This window comes from Baudoinia panamericana (genome assembly GCF_000338955.1).
Source record: "Baudoinia panamericana UAMH 10762 unplaced genomic scaffold BAUCOscaffold_3, whole genome shotgun sequence".
NCBI classification, from domain to species: Eukaryota; Fungi; Ascomycota; class Dothideomycetes; order Mycosphaerellales; family Teratosphaeriaceae; genus Baudoinia; species Baudoinia panamericana.
This window is the reverse complement of record NW_006911259.1, coordinates 786,324-806,179: the sequence shown is the minus strand read 5'-3', so window position 1 is coordinate 806,179 and position 19,856 is coordinate 786,324. Positions and strand designations below refer to the sequence as shown.

Sequence of the window (19,856 nt, the reverse complement as noted above, 5' to 3'; positions counted from 1 at the left end):
CCCAGATGGAACCGGCACGTTCCTCGCTCTCAGAGCGCCTTCAACCCAATGCAGCAATAATAGCAAGCTATCGCGGCTCTTGTCGCTGCTGCCCAACTCCACTCAGCGTTTGCAGCCAGTGCGAAGGCATTGAGCACCTGGGTGTTACCCACCATTGCTCTCTCGGCGTAGCTACTAGCTGGTCTGTCAACGAACGCAATGGACAAAGACTCTACACCATTCGTCTGAACAAAGAAGTGATGGTGCGCTTCGCTAATCGAGACCATCGCCGCGAGTGAAGCACAACAAAGCCTGTGTGTGAAAGCCCACACGCACAATAGCCTTGACGAAACCTCGCCCACAATGTCCTTGTGCGCACACCGTGAAGCGGTGATGGTGTCGCCATTAAGTAGAACTCCGCACACGACGTCCAAGATGATTCCAGATCTCGTTGGATACCGCTCTCGCCTCGAAGGACACCGTACTGGAACCGTTGTTACATCGTGTGATGAAATCTGCCAGCCCATCGGACATCGTGTTAACCAGGGAAAGTGTCCTCGACCTAATGCGAGTCGGAGCACCAGTGCCAGTGCCAGGCCCAATTGAAATCGCCGTGTCCCTCCCACCAACAACAACATCCTTCTCAACCAAACGGCCCACAGGAGTCACGAACTCCCTCCCCGACCGAGCCAACTTCGCCATGAGAAGCCACAACACCCCCCGACCCTCCTTCGAAACCTTGACGAGCGAGTACTCCGTCGCGACGATGCAAGCGATCAATCGCGAGGAGCGTCCGTACCATCTTAGCGAGGATATCGCGGCGTTACGGGTTCTGCGGGAGACGGCGGAGCGGCGGCAGCAGCAGCAGGGGCCAAAGATGTCCCTCTCTACCCAAGGAGGAACGTCGTCGTCGTCAGCTCGTGTGCCGTTCCGGAGTGAGAGCGTGAGTGTGAGACACCATCCCGGTGCGGAGAGGAAGATGTCGCTGACGACTGGTGCTTCGACGACAGGCAGTCAGCAGCAGGGGTGGCGGGCGGATGTGCTCGACGCCATCTGCGTGACGCCGTCGGATGCTCGGAACCGGCAGAGAGCGCTACGGGCGTTGGATGGGCGGTCGCGGAGCAGTCGGGGTACGGCGAGAGCTCAGCAGCACCCGACTCGGAGTAGCAGTCAACGTACGCAGCGACGTGGGAGCGTGGGGCCTCCTCCTTTGCCTGCGGCGCCGAAGGATTACGAGCTGATTCGATCGCAGGCTCTTCGTGAGACGCAGCAGGAGCGGGCAGAGGCTGCAGCGGCGACAGCGGCGTACAACCCGTATGTCGGTAACATCGCGGTCGTACGTTCGACTCCCCCTGCTTCCTCGTCCGCCGGAGGTGCTCACCAGAGAAGGCCATCCATCAGCAGATGCGTATCCGACAGTTTCAAGAAGATGGGTCGTCGTCTAAGCGATGCCGTACGTCGGCCTTCCCCTGCAGAGACGCTAGACGTCAAGCACGTCCAGGGCAGCGCGTGCTACGACGCGCGGAGTGATCCGCCGAAATCCTTCCATAACCTCATCTCGCTTGAAGAAGCGCAGAGGAAGTTTGGCGCGGGCGCGAGCGCGATGGGGGTAGATCAGCGCTTGTACTCGCAACCGGCCCTGTCTCGCAGCTCTGGTGATCGCTACCCAAATGCACTGCCACGCAGAGGAAAGTCGTTGAGGCATGAGAAGAGGTCGGTTGCTCCGGTACAAGCGCAGCCGCAAGCGAAGCGGGAGGAAGTCGGTGCCCCGACTCGGCGATTGGAGCGGGATACGACTTTCAGTGGTATGATCGATGCTGCGACCAGGCGCGAGTCGCAGTGGAAGCCGGCTGGATCGAAGGCCCGACCGCCGTCTTGGGAGGAGACGGATACGATCACCGTGGGGTATTCGCCCACGTGGCCGGGTGTGGAGTACCTCGACGCGTCGGAGGCGAGCCTGCTGTCGGTCGATTCAGCTGTCGACAACGAACCGATCAGACGCAAGTCAGTACTCAGAGCTGATTCAGGTGTCATGAAGGATTTGCCTCTGCTGCCCAGCACGACGTATGCGTCGCCCCAAACGGTGAAGTATGGCAAGATGCCAACGTACGCCTACGAAGCCTTCGACAATAACGACCAAAGTGAAAGCTGCTCCATCTCCGACCTCGCCACCCAAATGCGCAACTCCAACCTCACCACCTCGCAAATCCACGACGCCTACGCCGAAGTGCATCGCCTGCACGAGCGTCTGGACCAACCGGCAGCAGCATCTGCACCAGTTCCAGGAGCATGGGACGGAATGGACAGCATGGAAGACATCCACCCCCGCACCATCATCGACACCGTACCGAGAGACGGACACACGAGCTGGATGGTGACGGATCGGAGTGGGAAGGATGCGATTCAGTCGTGGCATGCGCGGGTGCCGGATCGTGATCCTGCGGCGGCGTTGATGAGAAGGCTGGAGCAGGAGAGGAGTGGGTTGGTGCTGTCGGGGCAGGGTTCGGGGAGGGTGGCTAGGCGGTCCTCAATACGACGGGCACCGAGTGAGCGTGGGCGTCAAGGGTGGTTGTAGCGAAGAATGATGCGCATTGAACCGGAACGTTTCGCAGCTTGGCGTTCTGTGCTTAGGATTTGACTACTACTTGGGAGGTGATGTGTAGGAGTACCAGTAAATGAATCAATATCATGCCTACCATACCCATATACGCGCCGCCACCATTACCGTGCAGATACATTCCTCTACACATCAGCCAAGTCATACCATCCGTATTCACAACTGCTACTACCATATGAGAAGTGTTGAGAGAGGGTTTATGTGGTAACTGCTGCCCGCTTCTTTACTCTATGGAAGGTTATTGTTAATGCAGGGTTCACCGGCTTGGCGTTCTCGTGTCCGTGAGAATTGCTGATAGTCGGGCAGAAGCTTCGGCGCGATTATGGTGAAACAGCATCGGACTTTCCCCTTCCGCACCTTAGCGTCACGCCTCCCCTGCGCCTCTCCCACTTGACGTTCGCTTAACGGCCGATCAGTCAGCGGCCGCAGCTACAGTCCTGTACTTGCTCCACCCACCACCCACCACCCGACCACTCACTTCTCCCACCTTGTCTCTCGTCTGTTTCGTCAGGTGATTAGGACTTGAGTACTACACCCGCGCGTGTTCTATTCTTCGCATACGCCCGGCCGATTACTGGCGACCTGGTAACAACACGACGAGGTCGGCCAATTACGTTCGCTATCGCAGGGATTCGGGTGGGAAAGACGAAGGAGTTGAGGGGAGGATTGGGTGGTGTTACGAGGCTGCGTCAGCTTCCCAACGTGAGAGCTTCGTCGGAGGCTACAGCTGTCAGCACGCGATTACTCTTGTGCGACGACTTTAGCGATAACTGTATTCGATTCGAGGTCGTGGTACTTCGTAACGACGCTTTCCTTGCTGCATACGCTCCGCCAAAAGGGAAGGCACGCGAGGTTGCTCTGGCTCGACTGTCCACTCCACATGGCGGCCGAGTACCGGATTGGGCGGGCGAGCCTCCGGACGTGTCTTCTGCTGTGTCTACCACTCGCTCATGCTTTCTACATCCCCGGCTGGTCGATCAAGTCATACGCCAACGGCGAACCAATCCCACTGTTCGTGAACAAAGTGTACAGCGACAACACCCAAATACAATATGCATACTCGGAGCTGCCCTTTGTATGTCCGCCGTCAGGACGGTCGCGACCGGGTACCGGTTTGATATCCGGCTCGAATGTCGCATTGAATCTGGGAGAGGTGCTGCGCGGAGACCGGATCATGGTGTCAGATTACGAGTTGGAGATGAACAATGACGACGAGGTGCACTACCTCTGCTCGCAAAAGGTGGATGAGGCAGGCTTGAAGAAGGCGATTGAGGTGGTCAAGCATGGCTACGTCGCCGAGTGGATTGTCGACAACCTGCCGGGCGCGACGAGCTTCGTTACCGTGGACAAGAGCCGGAAGTACTACGCTTCGGGCTTCAAGATGGGCTATGAGGAGACCTCGCTTACCACGGGACAGTCCAAGTACTTTCTCAACAACCACGTCACGCTCATGATTCGGTATCATCGCGCGCCGGGCAAGGACGGACAGCGTGGCAGGAAGGTGATTGTGGGGTTTGAGGTCTACCCCAAGTCGATCGAGGCGGAGAACCGCGATGCAAACGGTATTCCCGCCGACCTGCACAACCCACGAAATGGACTGGAGCTCACCATGTTCCGGAATGCTACCAACAGCACGCTAGGACTCTCCTCAGCTGTCGTTGCGTTGGATACGGAGATCGAGCAGTCCACCTTGACCATCCCATACACGTACAGCGTGTATTGGCGCGAAGAGGATAAGCTCGGATGGGGCAATCGGTGGGACCTCTACTTCGTCGACCAGGAAGACAGCACCAAGATCCACTGGCTCGCCATTGTCAACTCGCTCGTCATCTCCGGCTTACTAACAGCAGTCGTCACTGTCATTCTTGCTCGCACCATCCGTGGCGACATCAAAGGCCACAAGGACGGCATTCTCGAAGACGGCAAGATCAAACTCAGCAAGCGCTCCAAAGGCTCGCGCAAAAACAGCAGCGAGAAACTCCCCGGCCTCCTCGATCAACTCGACAACGACACCACCCTACCCGCCGCCGCCGCCTCCTCAGACATCGACTCCGACGACGATATCCCCGAAGACATCACCGGCTGGAAACTGGTCCACGGCGACGTCTTCCGCCCCCCACCCTACGGCCACTACCTCGCCCCGCTCATCGGCTCCGGCACCCAACTCCTCCTCATGTCCCTCGGCCTCATCACCCTCTCCTGCCTCGGCCTCCTCAACCCCTCCTACCGCGGCGGCTTCATCACCGTCGGCATCATCCTCTTCCTCCTCGCCGGCGCCCTCTCCGGCCACTTCTCCGCGCGCATCTACCGCACCTTCGGCGGCACGAACTGGAAGCACAACGCCATCCTCACCGCCACCCTCTTCCCGGGCCTCTTCTTCGCCACCATCTTCCTCCTGAACCTCTTCGTCTGGGCCCAGGCCTCCTCCACCGCCATCCCCTTCGGCACCCTCCTCGCCCTCCTCGCCCTCTGGCTCCTCATCCAACTCCCCCTCGTCTACATCGGCTCCTGGCACGGCTACCTTCGCTCGGGACCCTACCCGCACCCCATCAGCGCCACCGCCCTCCCGCGCCAAATCCCGCACCCCCAACCCTGGTACACCCGGCCCCTCCCCTCCGTCGCCCTCGCCGGCAGCATCCCCTTCGCCATCCTCTTCATCGAACTCCTCTTCGTCTTCAAATCCCTCTGGCAGGACAAGAGCGGGTATTACTACCTCTTCGGCTACCTCGCCGTCATCACCACCATCACCCTCGTATCCGTCATGCAAACCACCGTCATCGCGGTGTACATCCTCCTCTGCCATGAAAACTACCACTGGTGGTGGCGCAGTTTCGCGGTCGGCGCGTCGAGTGGCGCGTGGGTGTTTGCGTATTGTGGGTATTATTTCGTGCATCATCTCCGGGTGGTGGGGTGGGGGTCCGGAGTGTTGTTCTTCGCGTATAGTGCGCTCGCGTGTCTGGTGTATGCGTTGTTGATGGGGACGGTGGGGTTTTTGACGGGGTATGCGTTTGTCCGGCGGATTTATGGGGCGGTCAAGGTGGATTGAAGAAGATTGAACGGGGTGGAAGTATGGTTCGGACGCATAGATTGCGCTGCAATTGCCGGCACCGACAGGGCTCTGTACCGCATACGTCGAGGCACGCAGAGATTGACGGAAAACGGTGGCGCATCGTTCTGCTTTGAGCGAGCGGTATAATCCTCATGAAGGATTGACGGGGTGTGAGCTGGGCCGAGATCTTACCCGATATAGGCGTTGTTGGGGGCCCTGATCCGAAAGGCATATCACTATCGCATCGACATGGCATAGCGAGGAGACAGGCCGTGGTCGGATCCAACACTTTATTACAACGTTTTTGAGAAGAGGAGCAGTGGATTGAAGGCATGGCTTGCTTGCCGGACTTTGAGCGTTATCGCCAATCAGCGGGCTGCTGCTGCTCTTGTGAGAGTAAGCCCGACTTAGCTTTGTATGGCGCTTTGGCGTTTATGAATGGGTGGATTGCGATAGATGAGCGAAGGGCCCGCCGTAGCGCACAGACGGGCCTTGGGCTGGACTCGGGACTCGGGCGCTCGTGTTATATAGACGTACACTTAATGAAGAACCTTTCGCGATGCAAACTCACCGTTGTCGACACCGACATGCATTCAAGTCAACGTGACACGATGGAGTAGTTTCTGAACAACCTTCCCTCCTACCGAAATCTGCTAGATTTACGAGGTCAGGCTGCTGCTGCTGCTACTGCTACTGCTGCTACTCCCAGCCCGCCAAATCCGCTTAATGCCCTCCGTCAACCCGACATCATTCGTCTCGAATTCGTAGTAACCCCATCCGACGACGAAGACGGCGAGCACGTTGCCCCATTCCAGGATGCGGCGGGTGATGGGGACGCGCCATTTGGGGAGGTAGTCGGTTATGATGGACCTATATCACATATCAGATGAATGATGGATCATGGATGTATGGAGTTATGCGAGGGAGGGCGGGGGAGGGTTTAGAGGCATACTCAAACCCAATGTAACTGTGAACGATGATCATGCCGATCAAGGCGCCGTCCAGCACCGGGCTGAGCGAGCCGGCGGCGAAGGGGGCGAGGGTTATGGGGATTAGACCGGCGGAGAGTATCCTACGAGATAACACTCTTCGTCAGCAAAGACTATCCAGTAGGTTGTCCGTGTCGGTGATGGTTGGTTACCTCTCAAACGTCCAATGATAGCTCCCATGCGTCGGATCGGCATCCCTCACGGTAACCGGGTCGTTGACGGTCCCCCTGATCACTTGGGGTAGGGCGGGGAGGATGGCTCGTTTGGTGGAGGTCTGGAAGGTTGCTCGTTGGAGGGCGAGTGGTGATCGTTGTGCGAGGTGGTGCGCTCTGAAGGCGGGGAGGGCGGAGGTGGTGAGGGCGCGGGTGGAGGCGGGTGCGCCCAGGGCGTGGCGGAGGATGGCGGGGCGGAGTGCGGAGGCCATTGTTATGAAACCTTAGTGCAGAGAGAGTTGTAGATGGTGGTGGTGGTGGTGATGCTCTGCTCTGCTTGATGCTTGCCGGATCCCGCCGTCCTCGGCTCGTTTGCGAAGCGTGCCATTGGTTGAAGCGGAAGTAGCCGCCAGTGCTTTCGAGCTCTTCTCTCGCGGAAACATCCATCGAGACGAGTAGTGTGATATACGCTCTGTTGTCCCTCTCCTCCTCCTCCTCCCCTCTTCAGCAGCACAGCCGGTGATGGCATCACGAAGGATCGCGGCGAGTCTGCATCAAGGCTTGCGCGCACAACGGGCCATCAATGCTGTACGGTCGAAGCCAGGCCTCATCCGAAGCCTGGCGACTCCTGTCAGCAGCCATGGCAGCACCACCGAGAGCACCACCTTGAGCAATGGCTTCACTGTATGCCACCGCCACCACCATCATCACCCACTCCCGGGCGGGGAGTACATCCACATACACATACTAATGGGGTATATGACAGATTGCAACGGAACACTCCCCCTACGCCCAGACGAGCACCGTCGGGGTCTGGATCGACGCAGGCTCGCGCGCTGAGACGGACCGCACCAATGGCACCGCCCACTTCCTCGAACATCTCGCCTTCAAGGGCACGCAGAAGCGCTCACAATCGCAGCTCGAGCTGGAAATTGAGAACATGGGCGGGCACCTGAACGCCTACACTTCCCGCGAAAACACCGTCTACTACGCCAAAGCCTTCAACTCCGACGTCCCCGCCACCGTCGACATCCTCGCCGACATCCTCCAAAACAGCAAGCTCGAGGCCTCCGCCATCGAGCGGGAGCGCGACGTCATCCTGCGCGAGCAGGAAGAGGTCGACAAGCAGCTGGAGGAAGTCGTCTTCGACCACCTCCACGCCACCGCCTTCCAGAACCAACCCCTCGGCCGCACCATCCTCGGACCGAAAGAGAACATTCAATCCATCTCCCGCGATGACCTGGTCTCCTACATCAAAACCAACTACACCGCCGACCGCATGGTCCTCGTCGGCTCGGGCGGCATCCCGCACTCGCAACTCGTCGACCTCGCCGAGAAATACTTTGCCTCCATGCCCGCGCACAACCCCAATCAACAACCCTCCGCCTCCCTGCGCGGGCTCGAAGTCACCCCCGACTTCGTCGGCTCCGAAGTCCGCATCCGCGACGACACCCTCCCCACCGCCAACATCGCCATCGCGGTCGAGGGCGTGAGCTGGAAGGACGACGATTACTTCACCGCCCTCGTCACGCAAGCCATCGTCGGCAACTGGGACCGCGCCATGGGCAATTCCCCTTACTTGGGCAGCAAACTCAGCACCTTCATCCACGAGCACAAACTCGCCAACAGCTTCATGTCCTTCTCCACCTCGTACTCCGACACGGGCTTGTGGGGTATTTACATGGTCACCGAAGCCTTCACGCGGATTGACGACCTCGTCCACTTCACCCTCCGCGAGTGGAGTCGTCTCTCCTTCCAAGTCAGCGAGGCCGAAACCGAGCGCGCCAAGGCACAGCTCAAGGCTTCGATCCTGCTGTCGTTGGATGGCACAACGGCGATTGCGGAGGACATCGGTCGACAGATCATCACGACGGGCCGACGACTGACTCCCGAAGAAGTGGAGAAGCAGGTCGATGCTGTCACGGCGGGCGACGTGAAGAGTTTTGCGCAGAGGAAGTTGTGGGATCGCGATATCGCTATCAGTGCGGTCGGGCAGATTGAAGGGTTGTTGGATTATGCGCGGATTCGGGGGGATATGGCTAGGATGTTGTCGTAGGAGAAGAGAAACAAGGGGAATGTGGGGGTAGGTGTGATTCGTTGATGGAGGAGGTGGAGGCAGAGGAAGTGGAGGGGTCCAAATCCGTGTCATAGAAAAGCTCACTCCTGCTCTGCGCCCCTCCGGGAGCGGATGTAGAACGGTAGGAGTTGGTAGTGAGGAGTAACTGTACATTTAGCGTCCGCCTCCCTCACCCACCCCACCCCACCCTTCACCTCCAGCCATTACCTTTGTACCTTCGCGTGTTTACACCCTCGCCTCCTACACCTTCGCCTTCCGCTGCCCCTGCCCCTGCTGCGACTGCATACTCAACCCTTCAAAAACCTTCGGACTAGCTCCCCCCATCGCATCCCTCCACTCCATCCCCGGATCCCCCCTCTCCATCGCCCGCACGTACCCCTCCCTGCCCCCAATTCGGCGCAAATACCCCAGTATCCCCTCAAACCCACTCAAATCCACCGGTCCAAACCTCCGGATCGTCGTCAAAGAAAACACAATCATCACATCTGCCGCCGTGAACTTGCTCCCCACAATCCACGCCCCGGTTTTCTGGAGTTGTGCGTCGACGAAGGAGAGGTTGGAGTACATTTTCGCTTTGACCCGGGCGACGGTCGGGTCGTTGTTCTCGTCTGCGTGGGCCCAGAGGAGGGTGAGGTAGCGGCCGATGGAGGGCTGGAGGGTGCCGTTGGGGAAGTGCAGCCAGTAGACGTATTCTGCGTAGTCCTTCTCGCCCGGTTTGATGACGAGGTTGGGGCTGGTGGGGTGGAGTTGGGTGGTGAGGATGTATTCGACGATTGCGCCGCTTTCGGCTAGAGTGAGGGTGGGGGTGTTGTTGGGGAGGGAGGAGTCGGTGATTGTGATGACCGGTGCTGCGCCGATGGGGTGGAGGGCTTTGTATTCGGGTCCTGCGAGGAGGGGCCTGCGGGGGTAGAGTTTGAGGTCGTAGGGGAGGTGGAGTTCTTCGCAGAGGAAGAGGATGCGTTCGGATTGGGAGACTTGGAGGTGGTGGATTGTTAGGGGCATGGTGGGTGAGTGTTCTGGAAGTTCGAGGGTGGTCGGCAATTGCACGGGTGGCGATGAGGCAATGGTGGAGGTGAGGATGAGAAAGATGAGAGACGCAGAGGAGCTATGAGATTATATTGTACTTGACCTTGAGAGCGGGGAGGTTATAACGATATGCGCATTTGGTTCGTGAGAGTCTGTCGAGCATTTGTTATGGTTACAGCAGCCATGGAAGTGGATGTGTGGTTCGCCGAGGTGCATTGAGAAGCTTCTCCGCAGCTTGTCCGGGGTTAAGCAGAACTTACATCTGGTCAAGTGCAATAACCTCCCATCGGCGCAGAAACTGTGAAGGAAAGCAAGCCATGGGAAGTATCGGTCTTACTCACTATCCGTGTCCTCATCACCCGTTTCATCCGGCTCACCCTCACCCTCCACCAACGGTACGAGGCGAAAGTCCACGAACGCCACAGCGCCCGAGCCAGCATCGACTTCAACCAGGAACTGCATACTCAGTACACCCTCCGAATCCAGTCGCAGCGACACCTTCGTCGCAGCACTCATGGCTCGTTGTGCAGCCTTGATGCTCGCAAATCGGAAGCTCGCGCTTGTCTTGTTCGGGCAGTAGAAAGTCTCCAAAACCGGCGTCTCGGACGGTGTGATTGTTGTGAAATCCACATTGGCTGACCCGAACGGCCCAGTCGCCGAAAGCGAGATATTGGCACCGAGACGCGAGGGTGGGGCTGCAATAATGTTGATGACCGTGGGGTTCATGGAGCTGAGCTCGGACAGCGCGTCCAGCAGGTAGCTCGAGCGCATGATAGTCTTCAGAGCCAAGTCGTCGCGGTTGAATGGTATTTCTTCAGTGCTGTCTGCTTCGTAAGTTGTAAGGTCGCACGTGGTAGTAACGCCTGACTCCGACATGTGGATGCTGAGTGGACTGCCTTCGCCGTCGTAGGCGAACCTGCAGACGCCGGTGACTCCCATCGCATGGTTGGAAAAAGCGTTGATGCCTGAATGTCTGTTTAAGCGGTGTGCGGCGAAATCGTCGTAACCGCCAGGCTTTTTGCTTGCATTGGGATCGGACAGGCCGAAGATGTTGAGGGTTTCGAGGAGGGCAACCATGTTGATCTCGAAGATGGGCGGCGGTGGTGGGTCATCTTGAGATGATGGTGGTGGTGGCGCATTGTAAGTGTAGGATGTGAAGAGTGCTCTCTCGAGGAAGACAAAGGCTTCCATAGCACTGCCTTCATCACAGCTGAAGCGTAGGCCTTCGGCTGAGACTCGGACAAGTGCTTTCTTAGCGAAAGAGATGCAGCGGAGTAAAAGCAATAGCTGACGTGCCGAAGATGAAACGGCGGAGAAGAGGGGAGGGGTCGGTGCCATTGCGGTGTGGAATCAGGCTTGAACCGCCTGGAGTAGATGGTATGTAAGATTATGGACAATGAAGAAGGCTGCCACACCACAGCTCAAGATGACGAGAGTCGAAGTGACCGGGTGGAAGGTTCGGTAGCGCTGGCGTTTGACCATGCTTTGCGGAAGGCTGCACTGCGAGGTGCCGAGTCGCTGTCGTAAGGAGCTGTCTGGGATGCGCGTGAAGCCGCCAATAGCACTCATACGTAGACGCCGACGGCACAGATCATATATACCGCACCGAAGCTGCTCAAAGTCAGCAATCGCACACCGTGCTGGTGATGCTTTAGTTTACCCAAAAGCCAGAGATGCAGGAAGGCCATAGATTGCAACGTTCTTCAAGGAGTTGTCTGGGCAATGTGAGTTCACACATTCGCCACAACCTTATGTATTGCGGCACTTACTGAGGCCAAACAGCCCGCTGAAGACGAGGGCAGTGAATAAAAGCACGAAGCCGACAGTAAACTGCGTGTTCTTGCCGATGGTGGGCTGGAAAGGCTGGCTTGCGGAAGCCTCCCACAGGTCAAGGAGTGGCGATGCAGACATCGATTGGTGGTGGAACAGGTGAGTGGATGCTGGCTAGAAGGCGAAGTTCACCGTGAGGACGGAGGTGGACAGCTGGAAGTCGGTCGGTTGCATGACTCGCGCGTGCCAGGTATCAGCACGTGAGAGCGACAGCCGTGGCGTTCAGCACCGGCTCTCCGCGTTCATCTTCGCCATCGCAGCTGCACGTGCATGCGCATCACGACCGGTGCAAGCTGCCTTCCTTCACTAGGCGACCATGGCGCAGGATATTACTATGGAAGATGGTAAGCACTCCTATACCTCCTCTTCCACCACCTCACAATGCATGTATAAATATGGCCGACGTATCCATTCCCTCGCGCTGTTCCGCATGCACAGAGAGGAGCAACTCCAGTTGCGATCGCAAGCTACCATGCGGGACGTGTACTCGATGCCATCGCACGTGCACCTACAATCCAGCAGCCGTCCAGATGGCGCGAGATCGGTCCCTCGCCTATCAGAGAGCTAGTAACCGGACCCGCAGGAAGGAACGCCGTCTTCCGCAAACCAGCAGTGATGGAGTGTGCAAGTTCGCCTGCGCTCGGTGTTTCGTCTTCGATCCGCCATGCGACAAAGTACTGCCGGCTTGTGGCAGATGCCAGCGGGGTGGTTATAAGTGCCTGTATTCGCAAGATGTCATGGAAGCCGCACCAAAGTTTGGCTTTCAGATACCACGACTAGCTGCCTCTACGCATACCGATCCAAATGACACCACCGTTGACGTGGATCCGCTCCGCAATGATTACAAGGCCCGCCCTACGGTCATGGAGGGCACGCACCAGCTTAGGGCGGTCGATAATCGACCTACGGCGGACGATGATTGCACGGACTCGCTTTCAATACTTCGGGAGAGACATGCTAACATTAGTCTGTAACAGCACCTAAGCGGAGAGTCGAGGAGACCAACGGGGACGTCAATGGTCACCAATCCAAGCGCTTCAAGGTCTCAGTCTCGCCCGAACCTGAGCTTGAGGAAGCACCTGCAGTAAATGGCACACATGCGCCTGTTGACGAGGCCGAGCCGCCCAAGAGTATATCGCTATTCCCGTTGAAGCCAGCAGTATTGGAAGAACGAAATAGCGACATTTCTTTCCAAGTCGTGAATAACGACGGCGAACCAAGATCATCATTCATCCTTAGCGGCCTGAAATGTATCTTCCAGAAACAGCTGCCCAAGATGCCCAAAGACTATATCGCAAGACTAGTCTACGATCGAACTCACTTGAGCATAGCAATAGTCAAGCGGCCGCCACCAGGAAGCCACGCCGAATCATCAGGCCTGCCTGGTGAGGTGGTGGGCGGCATTACCTACCGCCCCTTCCAAGGCCGAGAGTTCGCCGAGATTGTCTTCTGCGCCATCAGCAGCGACCAGCAAGTCAAGGGCTATGGTGCTCACCTCATGAACCATCTCAAAGACTACGTCCGTGCCACGAGCGACGTCAAGCACTTCCTCACCTACGCCGACAACTACGCTATTGGCTACTTCAAGAAGCAAGGGTTCACCAAAGAGATCACGCTCGACAAGACGAAGTGGATGGGCTACATCAAGGACTACGAAGGTGGCACCATCATGCAGTGCACCATGCTGCCCAAGATCCGCTACCTCGAAGCCAGCCGCATGCTCCTCAAGCAGAAAGCCGCCGTGCACGCCAAGATCCGCGCCATCACGAAGGCACATGAGGTCCATCAACCACCAGCCGCCTGGCGTAACTGCAAGCCAGGAGAACCCCTCCCCGCCATCGACCCGCTCAGCATCCCCGCCATTCGCGCCACCGGTTGGTCTCCGGAAATGGATTCTCTCGCGCGTCAACCTCGCCGTAACCAGTCCCACTCCCTCCTGCTATCCCTCCTCTCAGCCCTCCAGACTTCCTCCTCCGCATGGCCATTCCTGCAACCCGTCAACGGCGACGAGGTCACGGACTACTACGACACCATCAAAGAACCCATGGATCTCGGCACCATGGAGAGTAAGCTAGACAAGGATCAATACGAGACTGTCGACGATTTCGTGAGGGATGTGCTGTTGATCGTGAGGAACTGTAAGCGGTACAACTTGGAGAACACGCCGTATGCGAAGGCGGCGACGAAGTTGGAGAAGGAGATGTGGAAGAAGGTTAGGGAGGTGCCGGAGTGGAGTTATCTGGAGCCGGAGAACTTTCCGACGACTAATAAGGAGGAGTCGTGAGTGTTTCTCCTTGTTGTTGTTATCCTTAGCGTGGTGTTGGTGGGCAGTTTTGGATTAAGATACCCTTGGGCTGGTGAAGGGCCATGAACTTGCTTGGTTACAGTCTTTCCTGTTCCTCGCACTAGGCGAAATTGCTCACTAAATCAATCTGACCGGACCAAGCGTCTCTGTATGCCAGCTGGAAATGAAAGGTATGTAACATAGAAGCCGATCCGTATCAGATGACGCAGGCCTGGAGCTTTGGCCACGCTCGTACCTGCTTTCTTGAGAGCTTGCTCCCACGTGCTTGGCTTGATGTGAAGCATTTGACCCAACTCTTGCGCACACTGCAACCGCTTGTTTGAGTGCTAGAACATGTCCTAGATCTAGATCTCTACATTGACCATTACCGACACCTGTACACCCCGACAATGTCCGTAGCAGGTCCTCGAGGCCCTCCCAAGCGAGCCTCCGTGCTTGTCACGGATACCCGCGAACAACGACCTCAAGCCCGACCGACACCGCAACGAACTGGCACAGCGCGTATCATCTCCGTTGATAACGTGCTGCAATATGCCTCAGACATCCCCTCTGCGCAGCGCCGCGCACCGCCCGGACCACGACCGCAAGTGCACACTCGCACACCATCGGGCAGGCATCCATTGGACCCAAAGTTGCGGGGCGTGGGCGTACCATTAGCCAGTGGAGGCGGTGGTGTGCACTTGCCTGCCCGCAGCAGCAAGACCAGCGAGAAACTCGTCCTCCTCCCCGAAACGAGCGAAGAGCATGCGGAGGAGAAGGAAGGCTTCGAGGAGGAAGACGATGAAGCACCGCCGTCTGATGAAGCGCTGTCACGGCGGCGAGCAGGTAGCGGGCATGGTAAAAGCGATGCCGAGCGCCTACCCAAGTCCCAGCGTACCGCCGAAGCTCAGCTTGCACGCGTAACGGCCTACTGTACCGCGCAAAGCTATAAGCTGCGGAGCACGGCGCAATTTGTACGCGACCAGCATGGAGCGAGGACGAAGATCTACGATGAGTGTTTGTATTGTGTCTACCAACTGCCACTACTGGGTGGGAGCGATGGCTATCGGGTGAGGAGTAGTCCGGTGGTGAAGAATCCAGGTGGGAGGAGTGTGTTGGACGAGCAAATTGAGGCGAACGAGCGGAGACAGTACAGGGAGGGCTGGCAGGGCGAGAGCGATGAGTACTCGGTGCCGGCGAATGAGAGTGCAGGTTATGGCAGGCAATCAGGCGAAGGCAGAGAACACGACGGCACTCTGGAGATGGATCATGATGGACAGCAATCTCAAGAGCAGACGAACGACCAGTCGGCCGACGAAGGAGAGTACGACAATGGTGGCCAGCGTCGCGAAAGCGAGTCCTCCACCATCCTCAACTACCCCTCCCCGCAACCCGCCATCTCCCCCAACGCCTACACAGTAGCCGAACTCTTCATCTTCTCCTACGGCGTCGCCGTGCTCTGGAACTTCACGCCCAATCAAGAAAAGGACCTCCTCGCCGACCTCACCTTCAGCAGCTCCTCCAACCAATCACCCGCCACGACTACCAACAACAGCAAAACCCTCTCCCTCAAGACCGCGCCCTTACCGACCGCTCACATCCCGCTCATGACCCGCCCTCTGGACGAAGACGACTTTGAGACCGAAGAGTTCCACTTCCAGTACGATCCTTCCGCCGAGAAACCGCGCATCTACAACGACATGATCACATTGCGGACAAGCGATCACATGATCAAACTCGCCATGTCCCACGCCATAGCACAGAGTACGAAGCTGTCTTTCTTCGAGGAAAGAATGCAACGGACGATGAGCGAGGCGCAGTATGTGCCTCGCCGGCTTGCGCTCGAGGGACGGCTGGGTATGGACCGGAAGGAGATCGTTGCGCTTGTGGGGCGGCTGTTTGAGGGACGGGTGGACGTGAATCTGTGTAAGCCCCTCCTCTTGCAATGTTTGTTTATTTGGGGGTTCCACTGACGTGCTCTCCTAGCATCCAATATGCTAGACACACCCACCTTCTTCTGGGACTCGGAACCGACTCTCCATCCGCTCTACGGCGCCGTGCGCGAGTACCTCGAGATCAAACCCCGCATTCAGGTCCTTAACGAACGGTGCCGCGTCTTCCTCGACCTCGCCGAGATCCTGTCGGACTCTATTGCGGACGTGAAGATGACGCGGATCACGTGGATCATCATCGTCTTGATCGTGCTTAGTATCCTTGTAACGTGCACGGAAGTTTTCTTGCGTTTCGGCATCTTGGCCAAGGAGAAGTTGGGTAGAACCGGTGGCGCTGCGGTGGTCAGAGGCTTGGGGGTGAGCGGGTTGGTCGGCCGTGGTTTGAGGGCGGTGTCTGAACTCTGACGTGACTTGGTGCTCTTTTATTCCATGCTCTGCAAGCGAGGAGTTTCGGCGCTGGGACTTGGAGACATCAACAGTTACGTACAAATCATTAGCTACTCGACATGCGCACGCTGCTTATGCTCTCCTCCTTATGGCCTTCCTCACAATGCCCGCATTACCTTCCTTCGCCGGTTATCGTACAACCCTGTGCTATTCGTGCATTCAAGCCGAAAGGTCAACGCACAGTCCCCCGAGTGCCAGCAGACGTAACGCTTAACTATTGTACAAAGGCCTAATGCGCCTGCATTATCAGACAGTGGCGGCTGTCTCTCAAGCCTGACAGACATTCTAGTTGTCAAGAAGCGCACAATATGCCAGCAAGTTGCAAGCCAAACGCCTTCGCGGCTCCGATGTAGTGCTCAACAAGAAGGTGCAGCTCGTCGTTATATGGTATCGGGCTGTTTTCTCGCTTCCTTGATACCTTCCTTGGCGTCCTGATGTTTGATGGAGTCTGACATGACGACGGAGCCGGTACAGCGAAAGGACGAAACGCTAAGGGTACATGATGCCAGTTCTTCAAAGAACGAAACGCAGGTGCTGTGGTTCCACCGCCGCAGTTGGGGTCATGCACTTGCAAAGCACAGACCGCGCTGTTCAGTATTGGGCATTAATGTTGTTCATCGACATACGGTGTGTGTGCGTCGAGGCCGACTGCTGCTCGAAGCTTGGCTGGCGGACCATTGCTTCTTCGCTTGCCACGTGGTGGAGATTCGACTGCCGGGGAAAGGGAATGTGCTGTTGGGTGGTGTCACTTACGATCGCGGTGCAACCGGAAGCTTGTTCGCTGTCAGCAATAGCTGCTGTTTCCGAGCTTTCCAAGCCGAAACTGTACAGGCTTGGGCCTGGCGCGTCAGCTGTCATGGGCCGCTCGGCTGCTGTGACGGACGGGGCCTGCTGAGACTGAGGACCGGTATAACCGAAATGGCTCGGAGGCGGCATAGAAGCTGTTGAAGACGTAGTAGACGCTGTGCTAGGGTTGGTGTCGGAGAGTGTTGGTCCTGACGATGGAGAGACCTCGGGCGAGCCGCTAGGCGCTGTGTGATTAGTCCTGAAGCTGAACTGATAGCCAAGCACAGTGCTATCAAATGCTGGCGTACTATTGCCGGGGTGAGGCTGGTGCTGGTGATGGTGGTGGTGGTTGTGCTGTTGCTGCAACTGCGGCATGACATTATACGTCGGTACGCCGTGCGAGCTGGTGCTTGCTGCTGTACGCGTTACAGCTGCGGCGCTGTCTGCGGGCCACGGCATCGCTTGCCGGCCATGGTATACTTCGTTCATAGGCATGCGCGACTCAGTAAAAGATCCAAGCGGCCGCACCTCTGGAACCGGGACGGAAGGGTACTGGTTCTGCGGCGGATATTGAACAGTGTATGGCGCTGGCAGGCGGCGCTCCTGCACCGTCTGTAAAGGGAGGGATGAGTGTAGAGAGCCCATGTTGAGGGGTGAAACAATCTCTCCGCTGACACTTGGCAGGCGACCCGACGTTGATGTTGGATGAGCCGGTGCATGAAGGCTTCCGAAGCTGTAGGATTGCGGCTGCTCGAAGCAACTGGCTGGTACTGGAGCAGAGATGGAGCCCGTCGTACTCCATGACCGATAGCTTTCCAACGAGCCGTAGGAGCTGGCGTAAGAGTCTTGACGAGGTACAGCAGACGAAGCATAGGTGTACGCGTCAACATGAGAGCTGTCATACTGGTCATAGTTGTCCATCCACGAGCTGCGTGTATGCAAAGTCGGCAGTGATGGACGCGCATGGAGGCTGTGGTTCCAGCCTGTATTATTCGGTGGATCAGGTCCGTAGGAGGCTGACTGCGGAGCGCTGCTGGCTTGCGGATAAGGCTCGATGCCCGCATTGCCCGCTCTTGATAATTCGTACGCGCCAACTCTGATGAAAGTGCAAGTGGAAGTATCGCTGGTCGCCGTCCTGCAAGCTTGACATCCGCTGCCGTCGCCGGGATCACCGGAGCACTTTATCTTGCGTCTGCGGCACCGCGAGCACTGCCTTGTAGTTAGCGTGATGCGCGCTTGACTAGAACTACTATGCCTACCGCAACCGCAATGCGTCGACGCGAATTGCCATTAGCTCCGGGGACAAATTCAGTTTCCGGCGCACTGATCATTGCTCGCGTTACCGGCCGGCCCACGTGCTCCATGCGTAGTTCTTGTCGCATCGGCTCATGGTAGGCGTAGGGCGTTTGCCGATCATAGTAAGCTGCCGTGGACATTGGTCGGTAAGGTGCTGGGCGATGGTAAGAGTACTGAAAGGAGGTCTGCTCGGCGTTGCCGCCATAGTACGACGGCGTAGCCATCATCGTGTTGCGAGTCATTGCAAGCAGGTGTTCGCACACGCATTGATGATCACCGCCCAGCAAAAAGCCACGCAGCAGGAACGTAAGAAGTCGTCAAGGAGCAAATGTTAAGGAAAGGAACGATGCGTGGGTTTGAGCAAAGCATGCGAAGAACGCAAGCAACACCTCCCGAGAGAGACGACAAAACGCGTTCAAAATCAATGTCAGACCGACGAAGGGGAGTCGAAATCTGAAGCGTTGGCTTCAAGACAGCAAACACTTCGCTCCAGGGGGCGAGCCGTAAGCGTTTGAAGTTTCACAAGCCTCTGCCAGCAGAAGTGATGTTTTCTAGCCCGGCGTAGAGCTTCTGTTTGAGCACTGAAGGTACGTCTAGCAAATCACCACATTCAACGCTTTGGGAAGATGTCTGCTTGGCTGTTACAGGTAGTTGGGACATTGCCGCGCTCGCGCTGCTCACCTAACGGTTGCTGTCTCTGCTTCGGCAAACGGCTGCGCACGCTAACGACGGGTACTCGCAGAAAGCGCTCGAGCACAGCCAGGTCGAGCGGTGCACGGCAGAGGTCATCTTGCCATCGTTGTGAGGGCTGTAGCTGTCGCTCTGCTCCACTTGCGGTTGCACTTGCTGCTGTCGTATGCAGTGCGGCAAGCTCATATCGCTCGCTGCAACTGGGGCTGCAAGTTGGCCGTGCTGGCATCATAAGCTTAGTTCGCAACCAGACAAGGTGAGTGACAGGTTCCAGCGCCTCCGACACATCTGCGATTGGGCAGGTGGTGATGAGGTGCGTCAAAAAGCAGCGGCGCCATAGATTATGCGTCAGCCTGGAGGTGGTTAGAAGGCAGGATTGAACCTGCAAAAGGTGCGCAATCCCATGCTACTTGTTAACCCTTCCTGGATTTGGTAGCATATACGTACATTGGCTCTTCTTTGGCGTACGCTTGCCGTGCGTATGAGACGTATGCGGAGTGGATCGTCTGCGTTGACGCGGCAGGTGAGCTCGATCGTAAGATTACAGGTCACACGCAAAGGCTAGGTTCAGGGCGTGATAAGGCAAACATCATTCCCCAGCTCGCCGTTTCACGAATTTCCTAGCTGAGCATATGCTAGCCTGACGACTTGGTTGTCGTGGAAGAGCTTCGATTTCATCCAT

General features: G+C 57.3%; 11 protein-coding genes across 11 annotated transcripts; 5 read left to right on the top strand and 6 right to left on the bottom strand.

Annotated features, from left to right (window-relative positions):
* The first annotated feature begins 310 nt into the window (after nt 1-310).
* BAUCODRAFT_385986 (uncharacterized protein) lies at nt 311-2,580 on the top strand. The gene is made up of 2 exons (XM_007675837.1): nt 311-1,174; nt 1,232-2,580. Exons 1-2 carry the CDS (start codon nt 488-490, stop codon nt 2,552-2,554), a joined length of 2,010 nt encoding a protein of 669 aa, XP_007674027.1. The 5' UTR covers nt 311-487; the 3' UTR covers nt 2,555-2,580.
* An 896-nt stretch (nt 2,581-3,476) lies between these two features.
* BAUCODRAFT_65886 (uncharacterized protein) lies at nt 3,477-5,642 on the top strand (the record flags this gene model as incomplete). The annotated part of the gene is made up of 3 exons (XM_007675588.1): nt 3,477-4,158; nt 4,237-4,476; nt 4,549-5,642. 3 exons carry the CDS (start codon nt 3,477-3,479, stop codon nt 5,640-5,642), a joined length of 2,016 nt encoding a protein of 671 aa, XP_007673778.1.
* Nucleotides 5,643-6,304: 662 nt separating this feature from the next.
* On the bottom strand, nt 6,305-7,058 carry BAUCODRAFT_64927 (uncharacterized protein; the record flags this gene model as incomplete). The annotated part of the gene is made up of 3 exons (XM_007675534.1): nt 6,305-6,515; nt 6,598-6,717; nt 6,787-7,058. 3 exons carry the CDS (start codon nt 7,056-7,058, stop codon nt 6,305-6,307), a joined length of 603 nt encoding a protein of 200 aa, XP_007673724.1.
* Nucleotides 7,059-7,219: 161 nt separating this feature from the next.
* BAUCODRAFT_154638 (uncharacterized protein) lies at nt 7,220-8,985 on the top strand. The gene is made up of 2 exons (XM_007675836.1): nt 7,220-7,470; nt 7,553-8,985. Exons 1-2 carry the CDS (start codon nt 7,309-7,311, stop codon nt 8,840-8,842), a joined length of 1,452 nt encoding a protein of 483 aa, XP_007674026.1. The 5' UTR covers nt 7,220-7,308; the 3' UTR covers nt 8,843-8,985.
* Nucleotides 8,986-9,103: 118 nt separating this feature from the next.
* On the bottom strand, nt 9,104-9,865 carry BAUCODRAFT_64718 (uncharacterized protein; the record flags this gene model as incomplete). The annotated part of the gene is made up of 1 exon (XM_007675521.1): nt 9,104-9,865. One exon carries the CDS (start codon nt 9,863-9,865, stop codon nt 9,104-9,106), a length of 762 nt encoding a protein of 253 aa, XP_007673711.1.
* A 402-nt stretch (nt 9,866-10,267) lies between these two features.
* Nucleotides 10,268-11,227, bottom strand: BAUCODRAFT_53211 (uncharacterized protein; the record flags this gene model as incomplete). The annotated part of the gene is made up of 1 exon (XM_007675478.1): nt 10,268-11,227. A coding segment is annotated over one exon (960 nt), but the record flags the coding sequence as incomplete, so codon positions are not given.
* A 227-nt stretch (nt 11,228-11,454) lies between these two features.
* BAUCODRAFT_145940 (uncharacterized protein) lies at nt 11,455-11,800 on the bottom strand (the record flags this gene model as incomplete). Its single annotated transcript, XM_007675835.1, has 3 exons — nt 11,455-11,500; nt 11,550-11,604; nt 11,659-11,800. 3 exons carry the CDS (start codon nt 11,798-11,800, stop codon nt 11,455-11,457), a joined length of 243 nt encoding a protein of 80 aa, XP_007674025.1.
* Nucleotides 11,801-11,984: 184 nt separating this feature from the next.
* On the top strand, nt 11,985-14,179 carry BAUCODRAFT_31218 (uncharacterized protein). The gene is made up of 2 exons (XM_007675350.1): nt 11,985-12,063; nt 12,697-14,179. The coding sequence occupies exons 1-2, from the start codon at nt 12,036-12,038 to the stop codon at nt 14,001-14,003; spliced, it is 1,335 nt and encodes a 444-aa protein (XP_007673540.1). The 5' UTR covers nt 11,985-12,035; the 3' UTR covers nt 14,004-14,179.
* Nucleotides 14,180-14,295: 116 nt separating this feature from the next.
* Nucleotides 14,296-16,486, top strand: BAUCODRAFT_31216 (uncharacterized protein). The gene is made up of 2 exons (XM_007675349.1): nt 14,296-15,929; nt 15,990-16,486. Exons 1-2 carry the CDS (start codon nt 14,414-14,416, stop codon nt 16,358-16,360), a joined length of 1,887 nt encoding a protein of 628 aa, XP_007673539.1. The 5' UTR covers nt 14,296-14,413; the 3' UTR covers nt 16,361-16,486.
* A 429-nt stretch (nt 16,487-16,915) lies between these two features.
* Nucleotides 16,916-18,726, bottom strand: BAUCODRAFT_22250 (uncharacterized protein; the record flags this gene model as incomplete). Its single annotated transcript, XM_007675253.1, has 4 exons — nt 16,916-16,989; nt 17,029-17,134; nt 17,156-18,397; nt 18,448-18,726. 4 exons carry the CDS (start codon nt 18,724-18,726, stop codon nt 16,916-16,918), a joined length of 1,701 nt encoding a protein of 566 aa, XP_007673443.1.
* Nucleotides 18,727-18,910: 184 nt separating this feature from the next.
* On the bottom strand, nt 18,911-19,703 carry BAUCODRAFT_385660 (uncharacterized protein). The gene is made up of 3 exons (XM_007675834.1): nt 19,622-19,703; nt 19,166-19,527; nt 18,911-19,114 (listed from the first exon to the last, which is right to left on the bottom strand). Coding segments are annotated over exons 1-3 (384 nt in total). The 5' UTR covers nt 19,624-19,703; the 3' UTR covers nt 18,911-19,094.
* Between the last annotated feature and the right edge of the window lie 153 nt (nt 19,704-19,856).